This window comes from Zalophus californianus, chromosome 17 (assembly GCF_009762305.2).
Source record: "Zalophus californianus isolate mZalCal1 chromosome 17, mZalCal1.pri.v2, whole genome shotgun sequence".
Classification (NCBI taxonomy): Eukaryota; Metazoa; Chordata; class Mammalia; order Carnivora; family Otariidae; genus Zalophus; species Zalophus californianus.
Window position 1 is genome coordinate 52,459,551 of NC_045611.1, and position 25,749 is coordinate 52,485,299.

Here is a 25,749-nt window from a genome sequence, read left to right on the forward strand (position 1 = left end):
GGCATGCTTGCCACAAATATACATGAGGGGCTTGGACCAGAGCTTGGTACACAGGAGGTGTTCAATTCCCAGTAACTTGAACCGTCGTTGTCGGGAGGGGGTGGATATTTGAGCTGCATCTGGATGGGGAGGTTTGCCAGGTGGAGGAGGGTGGCATGGGGCATTCTTGGCAGCCCCATGCCGAAGCTGCAGGGAGGAAATTGCAGGGAATGGTAAGTTCTGGAAAGATAGGATGGGGGAGGCCAGACCACTTCTCTCCTTGAAAGCCAGGCCTGGGCGGGGGGTGGGGGTGGGGAGGGGGTGGCAGGACTCCTGTCCCTGGGCACCAGGGAGCCATAGGAGGTCTGGGAGCAGAGAAGAGTAGGGTCAGCTCTGGGTGTGGGGGCCTGGAGGCAGGGAGGCCAGGGAGGAGGCTGGGGAGGAGGCTGGGGTGAGGAGTCCATAGGGAGAGGCCAAGGCTTGACCAGTGCTAGGGCTGAAAGCCCAGAGGAGATGAGCAGAGACAGACTGACAGGGGTGTGGGGGCAGCGGGAGACAGAGGGGTGAGGCCGGGCTGGGAGTCTGGCCTGGGAGTGGCTCAAGGAGGTCGCCTTTCCGGGATGGGGACCCGGGGTGGGGGTGCAGATTTGGGGCACAGAGAGGCTGACTCCCCCTTCTACCCCGAGTGAGGGTGATTCTGCATAAGGTGCCTGAGTAACCTCTACTCCCTGCTGTGACCTCCACCCGCAGAACCCTCCAAAGCCCCAAACTGCAAAAACTCAGAAGCCATAGCCCAATCCCTCAGCTCGGAGGTGGGAAAACTGAGGCAAAGAAGCAGAGTCACCCAGACAGGCCTGGGTCAGGACTCAGACGTCCAGATTCGGGGTCTGGTTGGTGCTCCTTCCTTGCCTGGGGTCCCACCTCCCTCCGCCTGGCCCCCCCTGACCCCTCTCCCCTGCCTGCAGGATCTCCATGGCTCCGTGCAGCGCATCTGCCAATTCCTGGGTCGGCCGCTTGGTGAGGAGGCGCTGGGCTCCGTGGTGGCGCACTCAGCTTTCGGCGCTATGAAGGCCAACGCCATGTCCAACTACACGCTGCTGCCCCCCAGCCTGCTGGACCAGCGCCACGGGGCCTTCCTCCGGAAAGGTGCGGGGGCTCTGGGGTGCCACAGCCTGGCTGTGTGACCTGGGCGAGTCACGTAACTTCTCTGGGCCTCAGTTTTCCTGGCTGAAACATGGGGTTGCTCCAAACAGAACTGCCTTCCCAGCGTCACTGTGGACCCAGGACTGACCCCCCACACAGGGCTGAGCCTGGGGCCGGGCACACTCTGTGAGGCTCTGTAGCGTCTTTGCAAATCTTTCTTAGCATGAAGGGTTCACCCCAGAAATATTCAAGTGTTGGATTACGGGGTGAGGGTGGGAGTGCACTGCTTCCTATTCCTGCTAAAATACCACAAATTTAGCGGCTTCACATAAGCCACGTTTATTCTCTTACGGTTCTGGTCAGAAGTCCAAAATCAGTGTCACTGGGTTAAAATCAAAGTGTCCAAGGGATTGTTCCTTCTGAGGCTCTAGGGGGAGAATCCATTCTTTGCCTTTTCAGTCTCTAGCCCCATGTGCACTGCTTGGCTCGTGGCCCCCATTCATCTTGGAAGCAGCAGCAGAGCATCTTCTGATCTCTGACTCTGACCCTCCCACCTCCTCTTATCAAGACCCTCGTGGCTAAATGGGGGCCACCTGGATAATCCAGGATCCCCTCCCCATCTCCAGGTCTTTAACAATGACACCTGCAAACTCCCTTTTGCCATGTAAGGTCACCTAGGCATAGGTTCCAAAGACTAGGAGAGGTCGACATCTGGAAGGAGGGGGTGATTATTCAGCCTCCCACAGGGAGCCCCCCCCCCAGACCTCACGAGGGCTGTCACGTAATATGTGGGGTGTACACTTGCTAAGATTCAAAATGCCACGATCCGAACGACATTGGCCCCAGGATTCCAGGTTAATGCCCCATGACAGTGAGAAACGTGAGGCTCGGAGGGATCCCCGCACCTGCCTGGGCACATGGAAGGGGCAGAGTTCACACCCCTTGCCTGCTCGGTTGCTGCGAGGGTTAAAGAGTGAACCCCACGCATCCAGGGTAGCCCTTCGGCAGGTCCCCTGGCACCGAGTGTGGGAAAGCATTCATTCCCACTGTCAGAGCCATAATGGAGGTAGCGTGTTGCAGGAGCCCTGCGGTGAGGAAGCCCTGTTCCAGCCAGGGAGGTGAGGGACGGGTCACAGTGACGTGGTCACACGGGCAGGAATGCTGGATGGGGAGGCGGATGTTCCGGGCCGAGAGATTTAAGGGGTCGGGGTAAAATAGAGGAAGGCAACAGGTCTACTGCAGGGACAGGTAGGGTGGGGGGAGCCGAGGGAGGGAGGGCGCAAGAAGGGTGCCCAGGGGTCTGGCCAGGTGACTGCGGGCAGAGGCGGCCACCGTAGGAGGTAAAGGGGCAGCATGGAAAGGAAGAGGGCTGGGGAGGTGCTTCTGGCAGGGGCCCGCAGGTGGGAAAGGGGGTGCTGGCATGTTGGGGGCGGGGAAGTTTCCCACGTTCCTCACCTTGCTGGCCCTCCCTCCCTTCCAGGCGTGTGCGGTGACTGGAAGAACCACTTCACGGTGGCGCAGAGCGAAGCCTTCGACCGTGTCTACCGCGAGCAGATGCGGGGGCTGCCCACCTTCCCCTGGGACGTCCCCGAGGACGCCAGCCCGGACCCCGATCCCAGCCCCAGCCCCCCCGAGGCCTCCGAGCCCCCCAATCCGTGACTCTGAGAATAAACGCTGCACTCCCGCCCGGGCTCTCGCTGCGCTCTGGAGGTGGCTTGCCGCGGCCGGCCGGCAGGGGGCGCGCGAGGGAGGCGGAGGCTGCGGGCGGGGCGGGGCGGGGCGGGGCGGGGCGGGGCGCCGCGCTCCCAGGGACCTCCGGAGAAGACGAGTCTTCTTCCCCACCCGGCACGCCAGTGGGGTCGGTGACTTAGAAGCCCCCGCCGGAGGCGAAGGTGCTGCGGGGAGGCAAGCGCTGAGCACCTGCCTCCCCCCAGGGCCGGGGCGCTGCGGCTAGGCCCTCCTGGGTGGGAGGGAGGAGGGGGCCAGACCTGCATTCCTGGGTCTTCTGCTAGGCTGTGGAAATGCAAGATTCTGGCATCAAGCAGCTTTATTCTGAGCAGAGGTAAATGAGCCCCCAGCAACTCAGCGCTTAGCACCCGCAAAACAGTCCCAGCCCCCCTGGCCCTGACCCCCACCAACTTCCAGGCCCTCATTAGTCAGCCCCACTCCCTCGATTGGATTCTGTCCTCTCCCTTGCCAAGCTGTTTACCCACACTGTCCCTTGCCAAGCTGTTTACCCACAGCTCCTGAGCATGGTGGGTACCGGAAGCTCCCCCACTTTGTCCCACGGACTCGCCACCTTCACCCCACACAATTCCAGCACCGGGGCCATTCTGCCAGGCCTGTCCGCAGAGAGGTAGGATATGCGATGTTCTAGGATCCCAGCTACTCGAGACTTTCTGCCCATTTCCTAAACTGTGACACTGGCCTCTAGAGTGAGCACTGGGCTTGCCCAGGTTCTAGAACAAAGAGAAAAAAATCCCTTCCGATTTCCAGACACCCAGGCCAGAAGCATTGTCCACGCCTCGACTCAGAGGCGGGGGGCTTGGAGCCGCTGGGAGACAGGTGGGCCCCATGTGGCTTTGGCTCCTGTCACGGTCGCCCCTTGAGTCCTGCCCAGGCGGCCCGATCTGGCTGCTGGAAGCCTCGGGGTTCCAGGAGTTTGGAGGCAGCATCTTCACCAAACCTCCTTCTGGTCGGGGACAGATAGCGGAGGTGGCGTGCAGGGAGGAGGGGCAGGGGGCTGCCCCAGGGCTGGGACCGGCTCAGAGGACGAGGTTCTGTCTCACCCCTGGGGGCCCCTCCGGTGCCCCGTTGCCTCATCAGGGCCTTGGCTGGGGTGTCCTTGGAGCCCCAGGACTTCTTGGGCTGTGGAGGGAAAGAGAGGGAGGTGAGAGAAGGCTTGGGGGACTGAGTCCTGGAAGGGTTTGTGTGTGTGTGTGTGTGCGTGTGTGTGTGTGTGTGTGTGTGTGTGTGTGTGTGTGTGAGACTCTCAGGGGAGGTGAGAAGGCCCCTGAGCCTCCAGAATGGGGAAGGGAAGTGATCCGGGAGGCCTGGGGCCCCCAGACCCTCAGAGGGCCAGCTGCTGTGTTCCCCCCTGCAGCTTTGCAGTTGGGGAGGAACAGGAAGCTGCCAGCAACTGCCAGGGGGGGAGCAAATATTTGCCAAGGGAGGTGATGGTGGGTGAGGGCGGCTCAGGACCGGGTGGAGGCGAGAGGACCTTGCCCCTGCCCTGCCCAATCCCCCTTCTCCCCTGGAGTGGAACTGAGGGAGGCGATTCCTGGGACATTTCTCCCTCACCCTCGGAAAAGGTCCTCACTAGGTCGCACGTAGCAGATGGGGAAACTGAGCCCGAGAGGGGCACAGCTCACAGAGCACCTGTACCCCGGGTCTGCCGGCACACAGGGTGAGGCCGCCTGCTTGTCCCACATGGCTCTGCTCTCACCCTGTCAACAGGCCACTTTACAGCTGAGGGCACGGAGGCTCCGCCCAGGGTCCCAGAGAATTAGGGCAGGCTCCGTGGGAACCCCAGCACCTCAGCAGCTGAGAGCAGGGCACAGAGACCCCTTGGAGCTCGCCAAACCCCCTTCCCAACACCCCAATGACGCTCGAATCCGGGAAGCCAGGGGCAGAGCATTTTTTAAAACCTGCATTGGCGAGGCCACCAGGGCCGAGTTCCAATCTCTCCCTCGTGCCTCAGTTTCCTCATCTGTGAAACGGGGGGGCGGAGGCTCGTAACAACAGCCACCTCAGAGGGTTGTGGCAAAGATCCAATTCAACCTCCTCTGTGAGAGCCCCTGGCATGTGGCACGGTGCCCACAAGAGATGGTGGTTTTGACCTTGGGCAAGTTACTTGACCTCTCTGAGGCTCAGCTTTCCCATCTGTAACCACGAGCGTGAGAAGAGAATTACCTCACTGACCTGGGATGAAGATCTCGTGAAAGAAATACAAATAAATTCCGCCGTGGGGATTCATTGTTAATACTTAATGTTCTAGTTAGTTTATCCCCCCCTCACTGACTCCTCCTTCCCACCAAACCGAGACGGGGACAACTGCTGTGCCTATTCACTAGATGAGAACACGGAGGGTTCAGAGAAGGCAGATCTCTGCCTGGCTCTCCCCATTAGTGGGTCATGCCAGGATTTGCACCCAGGGTGGCTCTCGGGGTCCCTGCCCCCAGCCACCCAGCGCTCCCCTGCCCGGCACGCAGTAGGGCTGTAGGAAATGGTCGCTGGGATCATGAACTCAGGTGGGCGCTTTTGCTTACCCCGTCTCCACCCCCAGCCCCGGCCCGGGGCCAGGCACATAGTAGGCCCTCTGCTGCCCCATCCCCTTCCTCTTGTTTCTCCGAGGCCAGCCACCAGCGCTCACCTCACTGTCACTGTCGCTGGAGCCGGACAGCTGGGACAGGCGGCTCAGGTCCCACAGGGAGCGGCTGGGCCGGGCCGGGGGGCCGCTGGGGGTCCGGGCGCGCTGGACACTCCTCAGGATGTCGCTCAGTGCCGGCCCTGGGGCGGCCGGGGTCTCCTGCCTGTCCCCCTCAAAGACCCGGCAGGCAGCCAAGCGTCGGGCCAGGGGGCCGTCGGGTGGCGGCGGTGACATGGGGGCCACAGAGCGGCGGCGGGCCACACGGTGGGGGTTGTGAGCCAGCTGCAGCCCCCCCACGGTGCTGACGAAGGGGCCCCAGGTGGGCGCAGACGGGAGTGGCCAGGAGGCCGCGTACAGTGTCCGGAACTCTCGGCTGAAGGCATCGGCAATCTCGCCGGTCAGCAGGGTCACCAGACCGCGGTGCAGGCGAGAGTCGCTCCACGTGAAGCTGAGGGGCACGCAGTGAGGGGTCAGGATCTCCGTGCTGCCCCGGGGAACCCGGCCTGGACCCCATTACCGGTCCCCACCTGGTCCCAGGACAGGCTGTGTGACCTCGGGCAGGTCCTGCAACCTCTCTGGTTTCAACATCCCCCTCTGTAGAATGAGAACCACCTAGGTACCTACCCGAGGGCTGATGTGACAACGAGAGTTAAGATACTTTAAATTATCATCTGGAAGCCAGCCTGAGCTTATACCCGGACGCTGCCCCGTCCCCAGCAAAGGAGGTGTCAGTGCCTCCGTTTCCCTCTCTGAAAAGAGGTGGGCTTAGTCTTCTGACTCCCGCGAGGCCTGTCTTAAGACTCAGCTGCTTCCTATATAATGACTGCCATTTATTAAACACTTGCCGTGTGGCGGGCTCTGGGTGTGCCTGCTCCGTGCCTCAGTTTGCTCATCTGCGATACGGAGCTAAGATGTAGGAAGATTGGAAAGAGAGGACAAAGGGTTGAGCTGCCTGCATGGCGCCTGGCCCGCGCCCAGCTTGCTGTGGAGAGCAGGTCCCCTTCGGTCCTGTCATCACAGTGCTGGTATTTAAAGCACCTAGCTAGGGGCGCCTGGATGGCTCAGTCGGTTAAGCGGCTGCCTTCGGCTCAGGTCATAGTCCCAGGGTCCTGGGATCGAGCCCCGCATTGGGCTCCCTGCTCGGCGGGGAGCCTGCTTCTCCCTCTCCCTCTGCCTGCCTCTCTGCCTACTTGTGCTCTCTCTGTATCTCTCTGCCAAATAAGTAAATAAAAATCTTTAAAAGAAATTAAAAAAAAAAAAAAGCACCTAGCTTTAACGTCTTGGCACACAGCAGGTGCTCTTGGGAATTAAATGAACCTGGGCTCTCATCCCGGCTCTAGGGACCTTGGTCACGTCACCTTCCCTTCCTGAGCCTTGGTTTGCCCATCTGAAAAATGGGCCCAGCACCTGGAGAACTGATGCGTCAGCCACCAGGATGGGGAGTGTTGGTCCAAGCGTCCTTACCTTGGCGGGGTGGCAGCGTCCTCACTCCCTGGCAGGTTGGCGGGCCCGTCTGCCCGCAGATTGTGACACCCCTCCCCCCCGACCTGTGACCTCACCCCTGGAGCGGCCAGTGGGAGCCCCGAGGGGTCTGTGAGGTCACCCCCATTCCGCTCCACAAAGAGTGCACGGAGCTCCCGCGAGGGACACGGAGCGTTGGGAACCGAGGACCGTCCGAGCGCTGACCCTGGGAGGCCCGGACCGGGGGCAAAAGTCTCGCGGGCCTCAGGAGCGTCATTCAGCAGTTCCGGGAGGCCCAGGAAGCCCGCGGCCTGGCTTGGGCGCCGTCCCCGCCACCAGGCCACCATGGTCCTCGGCTGGCTGTTGCTTCTGGTAACGGCTCTGCCCCCGGGCGCCATGGGCGCCAAGGACTGCGTGTTCTGTGAGCTGACCGACTCCAAGCAGTGCCCGGGCATCCACATGAGCTGTGGCAACGATGAGGATTGCTTCACGGGCCACGGGGTGGCCCCGGGCCTCAGCCCTGTCCTCAACAAAGGCTGCGTGGTGTCCACATCCTGCGGCCACGAGGAGCCGGTCACCTACATGGGCGTCACCTACACGCTCACCTCCATCTGCTGCTACGGCCACATGTGTAACGGGGCCCCCAATCCTGTGGGCGGCCGGATGGAAGGGGTCGTCGCCGGCCTGGCGCTGGGCGTGCTGCAGCTGGTCCCGTATCTGCTGTGACCAACCCAAAGGGCAGGGCCCGGGACTGGTGTCCCGGCTCCGCTGTGCCCCGAGCCCCCGCCTCCACCCCCTCCCCCCCATTAAATGGCCAGAGGCCCTGGACAACCTCGTGTGGCCCCAGCTTCCTCCATTCCAGGGCTGCCCCCCCCCCCCGGAGCCCAGGGCTTGGCCAAGCATGCTTAGGCCTGACTCAGTGGTGGGGAGCCAAGCTCGGTGGGTTTGGCTGGACCCCTCTATTTCATGGGTTCTAAGAGGCATATCTTTTCACATGTCTATCAGGATGCTTCTTTTCATCGGTGGCACCTTAGAGTCGATGAAATATGGTTAAAATGAACAATGACGACAATACACGACAGCTAACGTTTACGGAGCGCTGCTTCTGTTACGTGCCAGGGTACCTTGATCTCGCTGAACCCCCAGACAAAGCCGGGAGGGACGATAGACGCGCTCCAAGTGGCCCCAGTCTCTGTGCTAGCAGTTCTCCCAAGTGTTGTCCCCGGACCAGCAGCACCGGCATCAGCCGGGAGCTAGCTAGAAATGCCAATGCTCAGGCCCCATCCCCAGCCGGCTGAGTGGGAGCGGTGGTGGAGGAGGGGGACGGGGGGGGGAGGGGAGGCACCCCAAATCTGTGTTTTTAAGGAGTCCTCCAGGTGATTCGGACGCAGGCAAGCCCAAGATTGAAAACCGCCAGTGGAGAGCACTGGTAATCCACTGGGCACGTCCGCCCCCCACCCCCAGGGGACAGTTGGCAATGTCTGGAGACAACTTTGGTTGTCCTAATAGGGGAAGGGGGGGTGCTCCTGACATCTACAGGGTGGAGAGACCAGAGATTTGGTGCAGCCTCCTAAGATGCCCAAAGAAGTCCCCCCAGCACAGAACCATCTGGCCCCAAATGTGAGTAGCACCCCTGTCGAGAAACCCTGCTCTAGAGCCACTAACCATATCATCCCGTTCTGTAGAGGAAGAAGGGAAGCACAGAGAGGTGAATTCAGCTGCCCATAGTCACACAGCCTATAGCCGGCAGAGCTACAATTCGAAGCCAGGCCACCTGACCCGAGAGTCTGTGTGCCTGCCCCGCACCCTCCCACGTTATGACCCTATGAGGCAGGTGCTGTTAGTAATTCACACTTTCCAGATGGGGAAACTGAGGCACAGAGCAGGGGAGGCACCGGCCCAGTGTGTCACAGAGCTGAGAAGTCGAGGAGCCAGGAGCCAGGGTGGGTCAGACCCCCAAGGACAGGAGAGGAGGGACTCAAGCCAGTCTGAGGGCCAGGTCCTTTGCATACCAACTCTTATTTTTTATAGTTGCTTAGAAAGGTGGAGTTAACTCAAGACAGGGCTAGGACTCCAATCCAGGTCGTCCTGGTTTTGAAACCCACACACAAACTGTGGGCCCTGTTTCCCAGATGAGGAGACACAGGGTCGAAGAGATGACCCCCACCCCAGGCCCCGGGGCAGGCCTGGCTCGACCCCAAACGAAGGGCTCTGCGCCTCGGTACCTCCTCTACCAGTGACGGTGTTTAGACCCATTTCACAGACCGGGAAAGAGAGGCTGGTAAAAAGGGACGCCGACTGCTCTACTGAGAGTTGGGGACAGGCCACCGCGTGGTGTGGGGAGGGGGGCAGCCGCACCTGTAGGATCCAGAGATGACCCTATGGCCATCCAGCAGCACAAACTTCTCCCGCACGTTGCCGCTCACCTGCCGTCGCCATCGGCTCTGGAAACTGCAGCCCCGCACAACACGGATATCTAGGTTCTGGAGTACAGGGGGCACACCCTAGCTCAGGCCAACCCCGCACACCTCCACTCACTGCCCAGGCCTCGTGGGGGGAATCCCTCCAGGCGGGTTAGGACCCGGATGGCCCAAGGCTCTGTAGAAAAGTCTGTCCCCGCTTCTCCAGAGCTACCAACATTGGGCTTCGGGGGGTCTCTTGGAGATAGCCCTAACTCAGAGGGACCCCGTGGGAAGGCCCACCTCTAACTCCCCCAATGCCATGGGCATCGGATCTCAGAGGACCCTCTCAGCTGGCATCCACCTCGAAGAGCTAGGACGCTGTGGAGGGGTCTGCCCCCCGCTGACCCCAGCGCCAGGAGAATGAGGACTCGGGTCCCTCCCGCCAGGCTCCTACCTCAGTGGCCCAGGGGTTCACCCGCAGCCGCTGGGCCAGCGTCAGGAAGGCAGGCAGCTGCTGGTAGTCCAGGAGCAGGTAGACAGGCACCCAGCGGTGGGTCGCGGCGTCTACCAGGTCCAAAAGCAGGTCTGGGTCAGTGAAGATGTCCATGACCACGGCCACTAGCTGGGGGGTGGGGAGAGGGGCTGTGGATGGAGCCTGGAGCTCCGCGGACAGTCAGGGGCTAGGGCCCTGGGGGTGGGAGTTTAAAGGCCCGACCTCGACGAGATGTTCAGGGGGGCTGCAGGAGAGGCCCCCAGACATGCACTGCTGTGCATACAGCGCTTACACGTGAATGAGGAAAAAACCGTCCTTCCTGGAGACCAAGGCCTCTACCGCTGGAAAACTCATCATAATCACATCTGCAATGGCGAACAGTGTCCCGTGTGCTGTGACACTGCATGGTGGCCCTGCTCCAGGGCTCAGCGGGCTGGGTCCCTGGAGGTGCCCTGGATACCGGGGCGGGGGGGGGGGCACGCAGGATGATCTGCTTTGTCACACGGGGAGCTCTGGGGACTGGGTGGGGGGTGCTGAGGGCCTGGATCTTGCAGGCAGAAACATGTAGCAGAGATGACTCCTGACCCACTGGCCAGACAGCCTTGGTTCAAATCCCCGCTCGGTCACTTACCGGTGAGAGACTTAACCTCCCGTGCCTCAGTTGCCCCATCTCTCCTTACTCGGTATAATAAGTCCCAACCTCCCAGGACCCTCCTGGCGATTATAAATGTTAACCCGTGTAAGGCACTTAGCATGGGAGCTGGCAGGCACAAAGCCGTCGGATAAAGAACAGGCTCTCCAGGGGGCTGTAGGGGAGACATCTGGGCCCTCCGTGGGAGGGAGGATGGAGACACCTACCCTGGGGGTGGGGTGGGGTGCGGTAGATGACTGAGACCAAGGGGTCATAATTAGGTCCAAGGGGCATGGATGCCCAGGGGGACCCAGGCCTTGGAGAGAGGGTGAGGATGAGGTCTGGGGGCTGCGAGGTGTGGACTCAGGAGTCCCGGGAGGGCATGGGTGAGACACCAGGGCCCCAGGGGTTGCGCCACTCCCAGGTCTGGGAGCTGGCTTGTGAGGATGTCTGGGTCTGGGGAGTGGACACCAGACCCCCCGAGACCCCCACCTTGCAGGCAGCCTGGATTTCCTGGCGCACCAGCTCCTTGAGGGGCGGGTGGCCCTCGTCGGGTGGCTGGGTGTACAGCTGCGCCCGGGTGATTCCCTTCCAGGTTGGGACCTCTGGCCAGCCCAGCCGCAGCGTGGGCGCCAGCTCGTCTGACCGTCCGGGCCAGTAAGTCAGGCTGCTGCCCGAGTCCCAAATGGTGGCAGGGGCTCCCTCTGCTGCCCTGCTGGGCGGCTGCTTGGATGTGGTCCAGTCCTCAGCCGCCGCCGCCAGGCTCCGGAGCTCTTCCCCGCTCAGAAAGGGCCGCAGGCCCTCGCGCTGCACGCAGGCCTCGAACGCCTCGGCGCCCTTGCTCAGCAGAGCCTCCAGCGCCAGCCGCTGGCCCTCGGAATACAGGAAGCCAGGGCTGGCCTCGGTCAAGGGCAGCCCCGTGGCCCCCAACTCTTCTCCTTCCAGCGCTGCCAGCTGGGAGGCTGCCATTGGGCTGCTCGGGTGGGAGGACCGTGAGGCTGGGTGTCTGAAGATTCGGCCGTCTCTGGGGGACTGACCATCTGGGGGTCTCTTGCCAGGCCGACTCTCTGCGGCCGGCCAAGGCTTCCAGGGCCGCTCCGTGAAGGTCCCTGGCTCCGCGTCCTGATAGTCACACTGTCCAGGGCGTGGGCTGCTCAGACGGACCAGCCACCTGCCTCCAGCCACCACAGTGACAGGCTGGTCACCTGAACTTCCGGCCAGCTGTCGAGGGTGGTCCTGTGTGTGGGTCAGGGTGACCCCCCGACTCCGTCCCTGGCTGTGTGATCCGTCAGCTGCTTCTCCGTGCACTTCAATTTCCAGTCTCCTGGCCCCTGGTGGCCCCAACGGACTCTGTTGCTGGTTCCGTCTCGGTCAGGCTGAAGGCCCAGCTGGCCTGGCCAGAGGTCTGGCTGACTGGCCAACCATCTCCCAGGTAACAGCCACAGGCTGTCTGCCTGTCTTCTACCACCTGAATGTCCCTAACTAAAGGTAAAGTGGGCTATTTGCCCCTGACCGATGGCACATCTAACTGACCCTCTCCGGCTGGCTTTTTGATTATTTGGCAGACGTTGACTGCTTCCAGCTAACAAGGTCGGTATCTGGCCGCCCAGTGGAGCACCCCGCCGTGTCCAGGGAAATGTTTTTCCTGCTGACAGGTGGCTGGCTCACCGGCTCTCACTGACTGACCATCCCAGGCACCTCCCCTTGGACCTGCTCTCTCGGTTTGGGAAGAATGGTCTCCAGCCTGAAGTCTGGGCATCACCCTTCCCCAGCCAGGGAATGAGGTCTCAGTCTCTGTCGCTTGGGGACTCTGCCCCTGGGGTGTCACACCCACTTGGGCTTAGCTATAGTGGAGGATACACTCCACAGGGGCTTGCATCACCATGGAACCAGCCCATGACCTCAGCAGCCCACCTAGACGGAGGGCCTGACTAGCCACTGTTCCTTGGACTGGCTGCCCTGGACTGTCTCCTAGCCAGAATTGTCTCGGGCTGCCCTCTCTCATCTATGCTGATCCCTAGCCGAGCTGACCTGTCCGGGTTTCTGCCTGAATCCCACGATCCCCTGCTAGCTGACCATCCATCCACCTAGTCCTGGCCAAGGAGCACCCTTTGAGGCTCCTGACTCAACCTCTGGCCTATGGACCCCTGATCCCTGCAAACCAGCAGCCCTTCCTTCCAATCACACTCGGACGGCTTCCTTCCTCCACACCACAACCACAAGGCCTACAAAGAGAAAAGGAATAAAACTGGGGCTCCCTCTCACCCCGTCCAGCTCCCCCAACCTGTCCAGACCCCCATCCCCTTTCCTTCCTTGCCTTGCCTTCTCGGAGGTCGGAATTAGGGGTCTGGAGACCTGCTTTTATTTCTGCTGTTCTTCCTGCCGTCTGGCCTCATTCATCAGGTTTTAGCCTGGGATCCGGGGAGCCCAGCCCCTTGTGTCAACAGAGGAGGGCCCACAAGGCAGGTCCCCGTGAAAGGCCTCCAGTGCAGGTATGGGAAGGCCCCAAACCAGGGGACACGCTCATCGGGTTACTGGCCCAGGGCCCAATGGCCGCCCAGACTCAAGGGGGAAAGAGGGGAGCGACTCACCTGTTCCCAAGGACCCCTCCCCCACCACGGTCCCGCCCCCTCCACACTTCGCGGTCCACACCCCACCCACCAGCCCCAGCCAGGAGCAGCAGGTGTGGCTAATCCGGGGGAGGGAGCAGGCCCGGAAACACCTGTCACCCGGCTTATTAAGGGGGCGGGACTTTGGTCACTGGGAGCCTGCCAACGGTCCAACAGTGCGAGTCCCAGTAGCACGCTAGAGGGCGCCTGCCGGTGGAGCGGGACTCCGTGAGGGAAGGCCCCCCCCCCCAGTCTCCGTGGAGACGGGCACCGAGTCCTGCTCCCGGACACGCCCTAAGGCCCCAGTCCCCTGCCGTCCCCCACAAACACACAAAGGACCACCAGCATTCAAAATCTTTAATAACAGGGCAGGATCTGTGGTCAGTTCTTGTAGCCTCGGCTGGCCCTGCGGCCTCTGGCACGCTCGAACTTCCGGCCCTTGGATCTCACGTAGGGCCTGCGGGCAGGGAGAGCGGGGTGAGAGCATGCCCACGCGGCGGCCTCAAGACAGGGTGCAAGCTGAGGCCGGCTGAGCAGCGCGCTGCTTGCTCTAACAGAGCAGCATAGGAACATGGCAGGGGGGACACCAAGGAGGCTGCTGGAAAGGCCGGGCAGGGCAAGACTCAGGCTCCGTCCAGGAGATGCAGACTCTGGCCGGCACAGGCCCTGAACACGCTGCATTTACATGGCTGGCTGTGCAGAGATCTCAGCAACAGAGAGAAACAGCTTTAAGCCAAGTCTTGAGGAAAAAGCGGGGAAGACGAGGTGAGGCGTTCTAGGGAGGGACAGAAGGGGCCGGAAGGGTGGCAAGGCCCAGATCCACAGGGTGGGGTCCCCGGAAACGCCAGGGCCAGATGGCAGGGCTAGGTGTACTCACTTGGTGTGGCTGTGAGGGGTTCCCGGGGCCTTGCCGAAATGCCTGTACACCTCTCGGCCCTTGCGGGGGCCTGGGAAGAAGAAGAGAAAGCTGGGATCAGGCAGGGACCCAGCTCCAAGAAGTCGGCGTAAGAGTCACTGAACATCACTCACCAGAGAGCAAGACGGTGCCACAACCCTTGGGGGAGTCTAGGGCCAACTGGTCGAAGGTGAGGATCTTGCCTCCAGCTTTGAGGATGCGGCTCCGGGCACGGCTGCTCACACGCAGCGCGCACACCTGGGGGACACACGGACAGGTACGGTCAGACGCCCCCCACCGCCACCCAGGGGCTGCTGGCTGTTGGCGGAGCCGCGACCACCACCACTAGAGAGAGCTTCCCCAGTTGACAATAGCAGTCCTTACCAATTAACATCCAAAACCTCCTTTAAGGCTGCAACCACCTGAACTTACCGCAGATAAGGAAACGGAGGCATTAAAAAGACCCACGACTTCGTCCACGGGCCATAAACTGGCCAAGAAATCTAGATTTGAAGCCAAGCTGTAAGGCTCAAGAACCAGCACCACCATCAGCGAGGGACCCAGAAGGGTCTGGCCCGGCGACACCCACCATGGCTAATGCCACGGACAATCCCCCTTCGATCCTAAAAGCCACCCAGACTGGTAGGTGTGATGCCTGCCTCACCCAGAGGAGAGAGGAGACTGGGAAGGCATCACAAGCCTCGTGGCATCTCTGCCAGAGATCATCAGCAGAGCAAGGACACAAGCCAGGTCTGGGCTCTTGCCCACCCACCATGCTCCTGAGCCCCCTCCACACTCACCTTCAGTTTGGGCACCTCCTGGACACGCACGTCGTCGGTTATTGTCCCTACAACCACAGCTGTTTTGTTTTCCCGGCCAGGCAGCTTCATCTTCCGAATCTTTGAGGGAAGGACAAATGCAAACAAAGGAAGCTCCTTCTAGTGTTTACTTACCTTTATAAATATTTCACTTATCCTTTCATGAATGACAGAGAGAGGGAGAGAAGGAGCCTGACGCGGGACCCGATCCCAGGACCCGGGGATCATGACCTGAGCTGAAGGCACACACCTAACCAACTGAGCCACCCAGGCGCCTACTCCTTCTGGTGTTTAAATCCAACCCCACTGTGTCAGGCATCCCAAGGATGGAGACGGTTGGGCCCTGAAGGGGATAAACCCGCCCATGCCTCGCCTCTAAACCAGTCCAGGCCTAATCTCAGGTCCGGCTGGGGAAAAAACCCTGGAGACAAAATGCACAGACTCTTCAACAGATCTCTCCTTCAAGAGAGCTTAGAACATGGTAAGACCTGCCTCATGTGACTTGCAACCACTACAACCGCAACTTCACAAGGAGAAAAGCCCAAGCCACTCAAATACCCACCGCTGTTCAGCTACAACCCTAGGGTCAAGGGTCGGAGCTCTGTGCCCACCACAGGGTGAAGTAAACCAGCTGATGGCCAGGCCCCAAGCCCCCCTCCCAGAGACACAATCCAGTCATTCCCCGAATCAGCCCCTCACCATCCGGGAAAGGGACAGAGGTGGCCGGTTGGTGCGACTCATGAACAACCTCTTCAACACGACTTGGTTAAAGGTAGAGTTGGTTCGTCTGGCCAGAAACCTGTACAGCTGGAGAAGAGAGAAAAGAATGGGAACCCAGGGTAGCCCACACCCCTCCCCCACAACCTTCAATTAAAGACAAAAAAGCATGGTTTGGGATAAGGTTTTTACGGCTTTCCCGCTTCCCACTGAGCCCCAGAAAGCCCCCCAAGTCCCCTCCCCACCTGTATACAGCCCAGAGACTGAAACACTGAACCCCCAGGAGCCTTAGGCACAACCACAGATGTGCGCCTGCCCCGCAGGCCCCTGGAGCAGCCTGGGGCCCAATACTAGAACGTCGGTTCTAGAAGCTGCAGTTCTGGGCGGCCCTAAGGGTCTCAGACCTCAGCCTCACCTTGACCAGCAGTCTCAGGTAGATGTCCTGGCTCTTGGGCTCCTTGCGCCGAACCTTTCGGTCCTTGTTGTGGCGGATGTCGACTCCCTGCAAGGTTAAGGAGACCATGGACCCAAATCTCTTCTGGCAGCTCACTCACCCCCAAAACAACTGTATTACCCATCTCCGAGGAAGAGCTAGGGCCCCAGTCTCCGAAAAGACAACAAACCCCAGGTCCACCCTGAGGAGACCTGTAAAAAGCCACTTAAATCTTCTGGGCCTCAAATGACCCCAATTTAAGAAAAATATGAATTCCACATGCAAAGCCTTCAGGACATGGTGCACGGCACCTTGGAAAGCTTCAACGCAGCAGTCGCGCTAAGAAATCTGAACTCTTCAGAAGATGCGTTTTTCAATAATACAGGCCAAAGGCAGACTCTACCTAATAATACGGCAAAGAACCTTTATTTGGGACTTACTCCAGTACTAGAACCTTCCATGCACGACCTCCATGAGGCAGTTTCCCACTTTAGCTGAGAAAACCGAAGGAAGCCACAACTTCCACCACACCCCAGCTGCTGGCCTGAGATTGTCTAACAGGCCGTGTAAGGAACCCTAAAGAACCACTGAGTTATTCGCAGCTCCCTTTTCTCCAACATTTGACTTATGCCATAACCTCTGATGTGTGCGTCCTACAACTTCTTCCTAGACGCACGTCTGTGACACAGTATTACCGCGGCCCCAATGCACAGACCAGGAAACTGGGGTTACAGGCAGGAAACGCAAGATCACAGGCTGGATGGGGAGCCTGGCTGCAAAACCCAGGCACTGGACGGTGGAGACCCCCCACCCCCCCACCCCGCCCCAGAACCCAACGTTCCCAGCCAGAGGAGTGACAAGTCCAGGCAGAGGCAGCAAAAGACAAGAGATCCAGCATGGATGTGGGGCCAACGGCAGGGTCCGAATCCCGGCTCTGCCACTTCCTGGCACTGTGACCCCGGTCACATCACTCAACCTCCTTGCGCCTCAATTTGGTCATCCACTCAATTGGGAGCTTTAATAATAAAACGGAACGGGAGGAGCCGAAGGCTGGTAAGACTGACCCATCCCTGGTTTTCGAGCCACCAAAATAGTCCCCCCCACCGCGGGAGTCGCCCCCTTCGAACTCCCCTGACATCCCTGCTCCCCTCAGCCCAAGACCGCGACGGATGGCGGCGGATACTCGAACCCGGAGCGCCTCAAAGCACGCTCACCATGATGGCGACTCCTGCTAAGCCAGGTCCGGAAAGAGAGAACAGCGTCGAGGTGGGCGGGGAAAGCCTTCAGTGAGTGGCGCCTACGTGACGTCACACGGGCGCCACACGGCGCTCTACTCCAGTCGAGCCTCTCTATGGCGAGTCGCAGAGCGGCTGAATGGGCGATTCCGGAATAAGTGGAAGAACAATCCACCGGGAACAAGCGATACGTCAAGGGCTGGGCGGAGGCGAGCCAGCACGTCGGGGGCCTCTCTGGCCCTACCCAGTCCCTGTTCTCGATAGTCTTCCGGAAGAAAGGCATCTGGGAGCGAGAGAGATGTCGCGCAGCGCTAGGAGGTCGCGTCGCACAGTGACGCTCTGGCCCGACGCCGACGGTCTCTCGGTGGCTCCTGGAGGACCCGGCGGGCTGCGTATTGGAGGTGAGGAGGCGGAGCTGGCGGGCCTTGTCAGGACCTCGGGAAACCTCTGACCCCACGCTTGAGGCATTTCCTTATCAGGCTCCCTCTCTTGTCTCGTGCGGCGCTTCCTAGGCGCAGCCGCAGCTCGGGAAGTCCTGCCTGAGGTCTAACCCGAGATCTTCTTGCTGCAGCATCCTCTATTTCCAATTTCGTCTTCTCCGCCTGCCCCTTCTCTGACCCCTCCTCAGCCTCTACCTCTTGGGGGGCTGCTTTTCCCTGCCGGAGAGATTCGAGTCGCCCAGCGGGCTCTGCGTGAGGGCTTTGCACGGTACTGGAGTGCAGAGGAGGCGCACTGAAGCCCCAGGCTTGGGGGGTGGGTTGGAGAGGGAATAGGTAAAAGCCTCCCGAAAGAGAAGGGAGGAGAGACTTAGGAAGTAAAGATTCAGAGGGAAGGAGGATTGGAGGCCCAAGAGTGGTAGTGGACAGAGACCGACAGTGAGGGAAATGGAGACCCAGGGGGTGACAAGGAGACCTAGAAAGAGAGGGAGGATGGAGATTTGGGGAGAAGCACAGACATAGAAAGATAGTGAGATGGGGTCTTGTCTGCTGTAACCAAATTCAAATCCTGGCCGTGCTAATTACTAACAACACTGTGACCTTGGGCAAGTCACTTAACCTCTGTGCCTTAACTTTCCTCATCCTCAAAAAGGGGATAATAGGCTTGGTACCTAGAGTATTTTCCAGCTTTACAGAAGTTAGTATAAATGCTTAAAACAACGCTTTGCATATAAGCGCTCAATACAAATTAGCCTCCGCTCCTATTGTTAGCCCTTCTTGGGTAGGACCAGATGGACTGGCTGGGGCAGTGACAAAGCTGACCTGTCCCCTCTTTTCTCCTTCCTCAGGGAAGCCCTGCCCCTTTGGCCTCCAACACAACCAGCCCAGCCCGAAGTCTGCCCCTGATGCTCCTACTTATTCATCTGTTCTCCACAGAGCCAAAGGCCAGGCCCCAACTGTGAGGCCCGACTCCTTGCCCATACCACCCTCCCATGGCCTGCCGCCCAGGACCAGGGTCCTGCTGATGGGGTAACACAGCAGATGAATGGACACCTGGAAGCAGAGGAACAGCAGAATCAGGTAAGGGTCCTTCTGGAAGTTAAGATCACCACACCACGGGACACAGTTTCCTCCCTCTGTTCCCTTGCCTTGGTGACTTGGTCTCTGTCTTTGAGTCCCAGCCTGTTTGTCGGTCCAGTGTGCCTGCTTTTCTTTCTCCCAAACTAAGGTGTGTGGTTCCCTGTCTCTCCTTCTTTCTGGGTTTCTGTCCCCACCCCACCCCACCCTCTCTCTGGGTATTTCTTTTGGTGTTGCTGCTCTGGGTTGAACACAAGGTACGTTGTTTGACAACAAAAAAAAGTCTTCCATTTATTGCTTTCTAGCAAATTCTGTCCCTGTCTCCTTCTGCATGTGTCTTTCTACGATTCTGTTTCTTGGTCTCCTGGTATTATTCTGGCCTTGCTTTCTTTCCGCTTCACTATGTCTTTGCCTCTCTTTGTCTCCCTGTCAACATTTTTGCTGTCTCTCGGGCTCACTTCCTCTCAGCTTCTGGTCCTCCAACATTGTCTTCCTCCCTCACCCCTGGCCTAGAAGTCTCTCTCAGATACTGTTTCTCCCCATCTCTCTCCTTGTTTCTCTGTCTTGCCATGTTACTGGGTCATTTGCTGGGCAGATGTCCATGTCATGCTGCCTCCACTCTGGTTTGAGTCCAAGGTAAATACTTGGTGAATTAATGAGCCTCTCCTCCCTGATTTTCATTACAGAAGTATCTGTCTCCATCTCTGTGTCCATCATTTTCTGGGTTTTCTTGTGTCCTTAACCTTCCATATTCTCAATACTATTGTCTTTGTCTTTTTGTATATATCTCTGTTTATCTGTTTGTAACTATTTTAAAAACAGGCAGCCCTCTAAGTCTCTTACTGCCTCTGACTCTGCTTTTCTGGGTCTCTTTTATTAACTCCATTTGCAGAGCTCTGGGTTTTGGTGACCTGTGTTAGGGTCAGTCTCTATCCGCAACTGAAAATCTCCTCCCTCCTGCCTCTTTTAAAAACTCGATGGGGCAGGGCTACCACTTGCCCTCCACAAAGATGGCGTCAGCGGCGCTGTCTGTGGGGTCGTCACGCCGCCTCTGCGGCGAGCGTGCCCTCACTTACTATGGCAGCCGATCTCGCGAAGCGCGATGCCCCGCCCACTGCTCAAGCTCTTCCTCGGCTGGCCCCTGCGCCCAACTCGCGAGCTGGTCGGCCCCGCCCCCCGCGCGCCCTCACTGGCGCGGCTCAGGCCGGCCGTGCGCCCATTGGCTGAGCGCATGCACACCCTCCCCCCCACCCCTGGGTCTGATGGGGGCGGTTGGTGCTGACTTGAGGGGCCGCCTGGAGGAGGACTCGGCGTGCGAGGAGGGTGCGGGGGTAGGGTCAGGGTCCCGAGTCTGGGGGACCGCGGGACCAAGAGGAACGGAGACGCAGGCCGGGACTGGGGTACCAGGGGGTGTGGGATGGAGATGGAGAACCAAAACCGGGACTTGAGGGATCCAGAAATGGAAACCCAGGTCTGGGACTGGGTTCTGGAAATGGCTGGGGATGGAGGACCGGGACCGGAGGAACCAGAGACAGAGACTCAGGCTTATGGATTTGGGGGGGGGGACCTTTGGATGGAGACCCAGGCCCAGGTCTGGGGGAACCAGGGTGGGTGGAGAGAATGGAGACCAGGTCAGAGACTCGAGGATCTGGGGACAGAGGCTCAGGCCCAGGACTGGAGGAGATCTAGGACTCTTGTATCTAAGCCTGCTTTGGGCTCGGGGATGGGGGCGCTGGTCAGTTCAAGTTTAGGGGCGGGGCCCGAGGGAGCTTCCCAGGGCAGGGGGCAGAAGTGACTTCTGAGGGTGAGTCCACAGATGGGGGTGCGTCTGGGGCTGCTCTGGGCCGGGGAAGGTGAGGGGCAGGCCTGGCAGCTGGCTGGGTGGGCGGGGCAGTGGGGAACAAAGGTGAGCAGGAAGGAGGCAGAAACTGGGCAGAGGGCAGGGGGAAGGCCTCTGGGGAGGGGACCTCAGGCCCGGCTCCCACCCCCTCCCTGGAGAGCAGGCGGCCAGACGCCCAGGTCAGTGCTCGGGGTCCAGCTCTTGGCCCCTGTCCCTCGCAGGCGCCTGCATGTGGCTCCTGTAGCTCTCTGACTCCTTAATTCCTCCATGTCACATCTCTTTCCTGGTCTCTCCAGCTGTCTACACCCCTCCCTCCTGCCCCTCCTAGCTGCTCTTTCTGTCCTTTGTCTTTCTGACCCTCAGAGGACCTCCTAGGGCCCCTAAACTCTGACTCTCCTAAGTATCTCTCATCATCCTGGCTTTCATCTCATCGAAGCTGGTTGTCTCCTCTTGGAGTTTCTTCAGCTCTTAGACCGTATCCCTCTCTTTCTTTGTGTCCGAGTGTCTCTCCCGTGTAACTTTCTCCATCCGGAGACGACCATGTGCACGTGTGTGTATGTGCGTGTGTGTTGTGTTCTCCGTCTGTGCATATGTCCACCATCCAGTTCTCTCTCCTCTCCCTTATACTTCTCCAAAGCCCTCATTATCCAGCATGCTATACATTTGACTTCTTTCGTTTTTCTGTCTTCCTAAGAGAATATGAACTCCACAAAGGCAGGGACTTTTGTCTGTTTTGTTCCCTGCTGTGTTTGCTGGGCCTGGCACTGTGATTGGCACATAGAGAGTACTGAGTAATTATTTGGGGAATAAATGAATGAACGTTTGCATGCCTGGCTGTCCTCCCTCCAGGATGCTGGCCTTCCTGTACAGCGGGCTTCTGCCCTGTGTCCTCAGGGTCTCCCCACACTTGTCTGAGCCTGTCTGTCTCTGATGCCTCCATCTTGCCTGTCACTGGCCCTTGTTGTCTCCTGTCCACAGGCCCTGCCCCTGCTTCTCTCTACCTGCCACAGGGGTCTTGGACTCTGACTCCTGCCCTCCTCCCTCCCCACAGAGGCCAGACCAGGAGCTGACCTGCAGCTGGGGCCACAGGCCTAGAAGCGCCCTGGACAGGGCCGAGGCCATGGCCCCCCCACCGCCTCCACCACTGGCCGCCAGCACCCCGCTCCTGCATGGCGAGTTCGGCTCCTACCCGGCCCGGGGATCCCGCTTAGCCCTCACTCTCACACCACAGGCCCTGCACATACAGCGGCTGCGCCCGAAGCCCGAAGCCCGGCCCCGGGGCGGCCTGGTCCCGTTGGCCGAGGTGTCAGGCTGCTGCACCCTGCGGAGCCGCAACCCCTCAGACGCGGCGGCCTACTTCTGCATCTACACCTACCCGCAGGGCCGGCGCGGGGGCCGGCGCAGAGCTGCCCGCACCTTTCGCGCCGACGGGGCAGCCGCCTACGAGGAGAACCGCGCTGAGGCCCAGCGCTGGGCCACTGCCCTCATGTGTCTGCTCCGTGGACTGCCACTGCCTGGGGACAGGGGTGAGGCACTACGCAGCCGCTCTGTCCTAGGGCCACCTTGGCGTCTCTGTGGATTTCCCTCTGTGGACACCTCTGTCTCTTCTCTGTGTGTCTGTCTGTGATGTGTCTGTCTTGGTCCGAATTGAAAGAGGGCTAGACACACGGCGATGGGCCACAGAAGGAAGAGCAGCCACAGGCAGAGAAAAATGATTTGTGTCTGCTCTTCTCATAGATTTTTGTCTCTGTCCCCTCCCCCGCTTCCATGGGCCCTGACCACACAGATGAGTCAGAGGCTCCCCGTCTGGTGAGAGCAGCAGACTGAGACATGATTAGTCACCACCCAGGGTGACAGGCACTCACAGAAGTCACCTAGGGCGTCCCAGGAGCTCAGAGGTGGCATCTAATCCAGCCTAAGGGGGGGGGGGGGAGTCAGAGAAGGCTTTTGGGCAGAGGTCCCCACCCAGGCTCCTCAGTTGGCACAGGAAGGTAAAGGTTCAAGGGTTTGCATCTGGTGAGCCTCCCTTGGTCTTCCAGGATCCTGCTGGCTGGCTGGGGGCCCTAAGGGATGGTGACAGTGAGGGAGCCTTGCACAGTGTCGTAACCTGATCCTGGATTCCAGGTGTTTGAGGATAAAGTGGAACCCACAGGTCTCCCTCCTCCCACACATGGGTCCAAAGGGCACTGGGATTAGACACCCAAGCCCTGCCTTTGTCTTGGCCCCTGGGAGAGGGGGGCAGGGCTGCACACCTGAGCCTGGGCCGCTGAAGCCCTGGAGAGAAACCGTGAATTCCCAGCAGGCCACTCTGCCAGGCCGCCAGCAGCTCCACTGGGGGCTGTTTGCAGTTCCAGCTTCTGAGGTGAGGGGCCCGGGTCTGGGGCCTCTGTAGACTCCTTCCCCTCTCTTTGCAGAAATAACCCCCGAGCTGCTGCCAAGGCCACCCCGATTGCTCCTATTGGTCAATCCCTATGGGGGGCGGGGTCTGGCCTGGCAGTGGTGTAAGAACCACGTGCTGCCCATGATCTCTGAGGCCGGGCTGTCCTTCAACCTCATCCAGACAGGTAAGGGCCATGCCAGGATGGAAGTAGGGGCCCGGGGGTGCCAGGACTCCTGAGTTCTGAGTCCTGGGGAGTGGTGGCGGGGCAGAGTGGAACAGCCTGGCTCATCTCCTGGTTCCCCCACGTTAGAACGGCAGAACCACGCCCGGGAGCTGGTTCAGGGGCTGAGCCTGAGTGAGTGGGACGGCATCGTCACAGTCTCGGGAGACGGGCTGCTCTTCGAGGTAGGGCAGGGGCACCCTATCTGAGCCCTGGGGGACTCTGGAGCCTGGCACTAGGACCAGGACCCAGGTGGCCGGTGTCCTGCCCTGCAGGTGCTGAACGGACTCCTAGACCGCCCTGACTGGGAAGAAGCTGTGAAGACACCCGTGGGCATCCTCCCCTGTGGCTCAGGCAACGCCCTGGCCGGAGCTGTGAACCAGCACGGGGGGTAGGTGGGGTCCCGCCTCCGCCAGCCTGCTTACCGTGAGGGGAGGGATGAGCCCTCCCGCAACCCGGCACTTCTATCCACACGTCTCCCCCAGGCAGTCCACCATCAGTCAAGTCGATCAGTCTGGGCTGGGATGCTCCCCACGCCGCCCCTCCCCCCAGACATGTCTGCCTGTCCGTTCCCAACTGTATCCCTAGTGCCCGGAACTGCGCCTGGCACACAGGTGGCCCTGAGGGAATGCTTATGGATGGGAGAGCGGACAGGGAACCTGGCTCGGTAGGAAGAGTCCATCCGGAGGTGGCCATATGGTCCCCCTGCTGTCTGCTCTCCCACGTTTTTGTGTCCTTCTCCTGCCACCCTGCGCTCTGGGTCTCTCACGCCACCCTGTTTACTCTTTCCCTCTGTGTCTGTCTGTCTCTGGCTGTGAAGGTTTGAACCTGCCCTGGGTGTTGACCTGCTGCTCAACTGCTCGCTGCTCCTCTGCCGGGGGGGCAGCCGCCCGCTGGACCTGCTCTCTGTGACGCTGGCCTCGGGCTCCCGCTGTTTCTCCTTCTTGTCTGTGGCCTGGGGCTTCGTGTCAGACGTGGACATCCAGAGCGAGCGCTTCAGGGCCCTGGGCAGCGCCCGCTTCACACTGGGCACGGTGCTGGGCCTTGCCACCCTGCACACCTACCGCGGACGCCTCTCCTACCTCCCTGCTGCTGTGGAACCTGCCTCCCCCACCCCTGCCCACGGCCTGCCCCGTGCCAAGTCAGAGCTGACCCTGGCCCCGGCCCCGGCCCCAGCCCCACCTGTGGCACACTCACCCCTGCATCGCTCAGTGTCTGATCTGCCTCTGCCCCTGCCCCAGCCTGCCCTGGCCTCCCCTGGCTCACCTGAGCCCCTGCCCATCCTGTCCCTCAATGGTGGGGGCCCAGAGTTGGTCGGGGACTGGGGTGGGGCTGGGGATGCCCCACTGTCCCCAGACCCCTTGCTGCCCTCACCACCTAGCTCCCCGAAGGCTTTACTGTCACCCATCACTGAGGGGGTCCCAGAAATGCCAGCCTCCTCTGGGCTCCCACCTCCCACCCCTGATGCCCTGGGAGCCATCTCTACCGGGGGCCCACCTGACCACCTGCTCCCACCTCTGGGCACCCCACTGCCCCCAGGGTGGGTGACGCTGGAGGGGGACTTTGTGCTTATGTTGGCCATCTCACCCAGCCACCTGGGGGCTGACCTGGTGGCAGCTCCCCATGCGCGCTTTGACGACGGCCTGCTGCACCTGTGCTGGGTGCGCGGTGGCATCTCGCGGGCTGCGCTGCTGCGCCTTTTTCTGGCCATGGAGCGAGGTAGCCACTTCAGCCTGGGCTGTCCGCAGCTGGGCTACGCTGCGGCCCGTGCCTTTCGCCTCGAGCCTCTCACGCCTCGCGGCGTGCTCACTGTGGACGGAGAGCAGGTGGAGTATGGGCCACTGCAGGCGCAGGTGCATCCAGGCCTTGGCACACTGCTCACTGGGCCACCGGGGCGCGCGGGTCAGGACCCTTGACCCTAAGGAAGCTTGCTGCCCGCCAGGGGCGGGGCCGGCATTCCGAAAAGGCGGGGCCTGGCCTAGGGGCGGGGCCTAGCTGCTAGAGTTAGGGTGAAGGCCCCACACGCAGGGACCAGAGGTAAGGTGGGATGGAGTGTGGCCCGAACTCCAGGGGGTCGGGGTCATCAAGGTCACCGACAACGGGCTGGCCCCGACGGTAGTGCCTGACTAATGAGGGCGGAGCTCGGTCCAGACCCTCGCTTCCGGCTCGTGGGAGGCCAGGTCCGCTGAGGGCGGAGACTGTCTTACGCGTTGTCCAATGACGGGACCTGGCATGTACGGGCCGGGGAGGCCTTAGTTAATTGGCCAGTCAGGGCCCGGTCTCGCCCTACCCACTCCGGTGCCTCCACTTAACTGGCCAATCAGCCCAGGAGGGGCAGGTTCCCCGGGGCCGACGCTCGGATTTGCACTAATGTTCCTCCCACCCACCGCCGGTGGGGACGAGGAAACTCATTTCTCCCGTCTTCTGTCTCTTGTGCGTCCCCTGACCCCAATCTTCAAAGCAATTGAAAAGGTCTATGCAATAAAGGCAGTCGCTTCATTCCTCTCAGACCGTCGCCCCTTCTGCATCCGGCAGCCCGTGGGAGGGATCCAATTCTAGGCGCTTCCAGTAGCTCCTGCCTTTTATGGACCGAAGCCCAGACCTGCCCAC

General features: G+C 60.5%; 5 protein-coding genes across 14 annotated transcripts in view; 3 read left to right on the top strand and 2 right to left on the bottom strand.

The window, feature by feature from the left end:
* The window catches only part of SULT2B1 (sulfotransferase family 2B member 1), a 33,060-nt gene extending 30,253 nt beyond the window's left edge, over positions 1 to 2,807 (top strand). Inside the window, exons 6-7 of the mRNA XM_027619014.2 lie at positions 945 to 1,125; positions 2,603 to 2,807. Coding sequence (XP_027474815.2) covers positions 945 to 1,125; positions 2,603 to 2,781 — 360 coding nt within the window. The 3' untranslated portion in view covers positions 2,782 to 2,807. The remainder of the gene's footprint in view (positions 1 to 944; positions 1,126 to 2,602) is intronic.
* Positions 2,808 to 3,159: 352 nt separating this feature from the next.
* FAM83E (family with sequence similarity 83 member E) lies at positions 3,160 to 12,814 on the bottom strand. Its single transcript, XM_035725188.1, has 5 exons — positions 10,971 to 12,814; positions 9,809 to 9,976; positions 9,311 to 9,435; positions 5,495 to 5,939; positions 3,160 to 3,990 (listed from the first exon to the last, which is right to left on the bottom strand). The coding sequence occupies exons 1-5, from the start codon at positions 11,445 to 11,447 to the stop codon at positions 3,715 to 3,717; spliced, it is 1,491 nt and encodes a 496-aa protein (XP_035581081.1). The 5' UTR covers positions 11,448 to 12,814; the 3' UTR covers positions 3,160 to 3,714.
* Positions 7,126 to 8,155, top strand: SPACA4 (sperm acrosome associated 4). The gene has a single exon (XM_027619046.2). The coding sequence runs from the start codon at positions 7,298 to 7,300 to the stop codon at positions 7,676 to 7,678; it is 381 nt and encodes a 126-aa protein (XP_027474847.1). The 5' UTR covers positions 7,126 to 7,297; the 3' UTR covers positions 7,679 to 8,155.
* Positions 12,815 to 13,426: 612 nt separating the features above from the next.
* RPL18 (ribosomal protein L18) lies at positions 13,427 to 17,254 on the bottom strand. The gene is made up of 7 exons (XM_027617050.1): positions 17,165 to 17,254; positions 15,933 to 16,019; positions 15,500 to 15,607; positions 14,783 to 14,881; positions 14,117 to 14,240; positions 13,965 to 14,034; positions 13,427 to 13,544 (listed from the first exon to the last, which is right to left on the bottom strand). The coding sequence occupies exons 1-7, from the start codon at positions 17,165 to 17,167 to the stop codon at positions 13,469 to 13,471; spliced, it is 567 nt and encodes a 188-aa protein (XP_027472851.1). The 5' UTR covers positions 17,168 to 17,254; the 3' UTR covers positions 13,427 to 13,468.
* Positions 17,255 to 17,380: 126 nt separating this feature from the next.
* SPHK2 (sphingosine kinase 2) lies at positions 17,381 to 25,647 on the top strand. 10 transcript variants are annotated; one of them, XM_027617035.2, is made up of 7 exons: positions 17,381 to 17,586; positions 18,559 to 18,702; positions 21,518 to 22,065; positions 22,954 to 23,103; positions 23,230 to 23,324; positions 23,415 to 23,530; positions 23,960 to 25,647. In XM_027617035.2, exons 2-7 carry the CDS (start codon positions 18,668 to 18,670, stop codon positions 25,053 to 25,055), a joined length of 2,040 nt encoding a protein of 679 aa, XP_027472836.1. In that variant the 5' UTR covers positions 17,381 to 17,586; positions 18,559 to 18,667; the 3' UTR covers positions 25,056 to 25,647. The 10 variants fall into 10 exon arrangements, with proteins under 10 accessions (XP_027472836.1, XP_027472839.1, XP_027472845.1 ...); XM_027617038.2 differs by having other exon boundaries at positions 21,591 to 22,065; XM_027617044.2 differs by having other exon boundaries at positions 21,771 to 22,065.
* The last annotated feature ends 102 nt before the right edge of the window (positions 25,648 to 25,749 follow it).

Coding starts and splice junctions, on each gene's coding strand:
- SPACA4 (XM_027619046.2), top strand. CDS start 7,298: ATGGTCCTCGGCTGGCTGTTGCTTCTGGTAACGGCTCTGCCCCCGGGC.
- FAM83E (XM_035725188.1), bottom strand. CDS start 11,447: ATGGCAGCCTCCCAGCTGGCAGCGCTGGAAGGAGAAGAGTTGGGGGCC. Junction 9,436..9,808: donor TGAACCCCTGGGCCACTGAG/GTAGGAGCCTGG, acceptor CCTGTACTCCAG/AACCTAGATATCCGTGTTGT. Junction 3,991..5,494: donor CCAGCGACAGTGACAGTGAG/GTGAGCGCTGGT, acceptor TTCCCTCCACAG/CCCAAGAAGTCCTGGGGCTC.
- RPL18 (XM_027617050.1), bottom strand. Junction 14,882..15,499: donor CTCTGTCCCTTTCCCGGATG/GTGAGGGGCTGA, acceptor CTTCCCTCAAAG/ATTCGGAAGATGAAGCTGCC. Junction 13,545..13,964: donor ACCCCTCACAGCCACACCAA/GTGAGTACACCT, acceptor CCCTGCCCGCAG/GCCCTACGTGAGATCCAAGG.
- SPHK2 (XM_027617035.2), top strand. CDS start 18,668: ATGGACACCTGGAAGCAGAGGAACAGCAGAATCAG. Junction 23,325..23,414: donor GAGACGGGCTGCTCTTCGAG/GTAGGGCAGGGG, acceptor CCTGCCCTGCAG/GTGCTGAACGGACTCCTAGA. Junction 23,531..23,959: donor GCTGTGAACCAGCACGGGGG/GTAGGTGGGGTC, acceptor CTGGCTGTGAAG/GTTTGAACCTGCCCTGGGTG.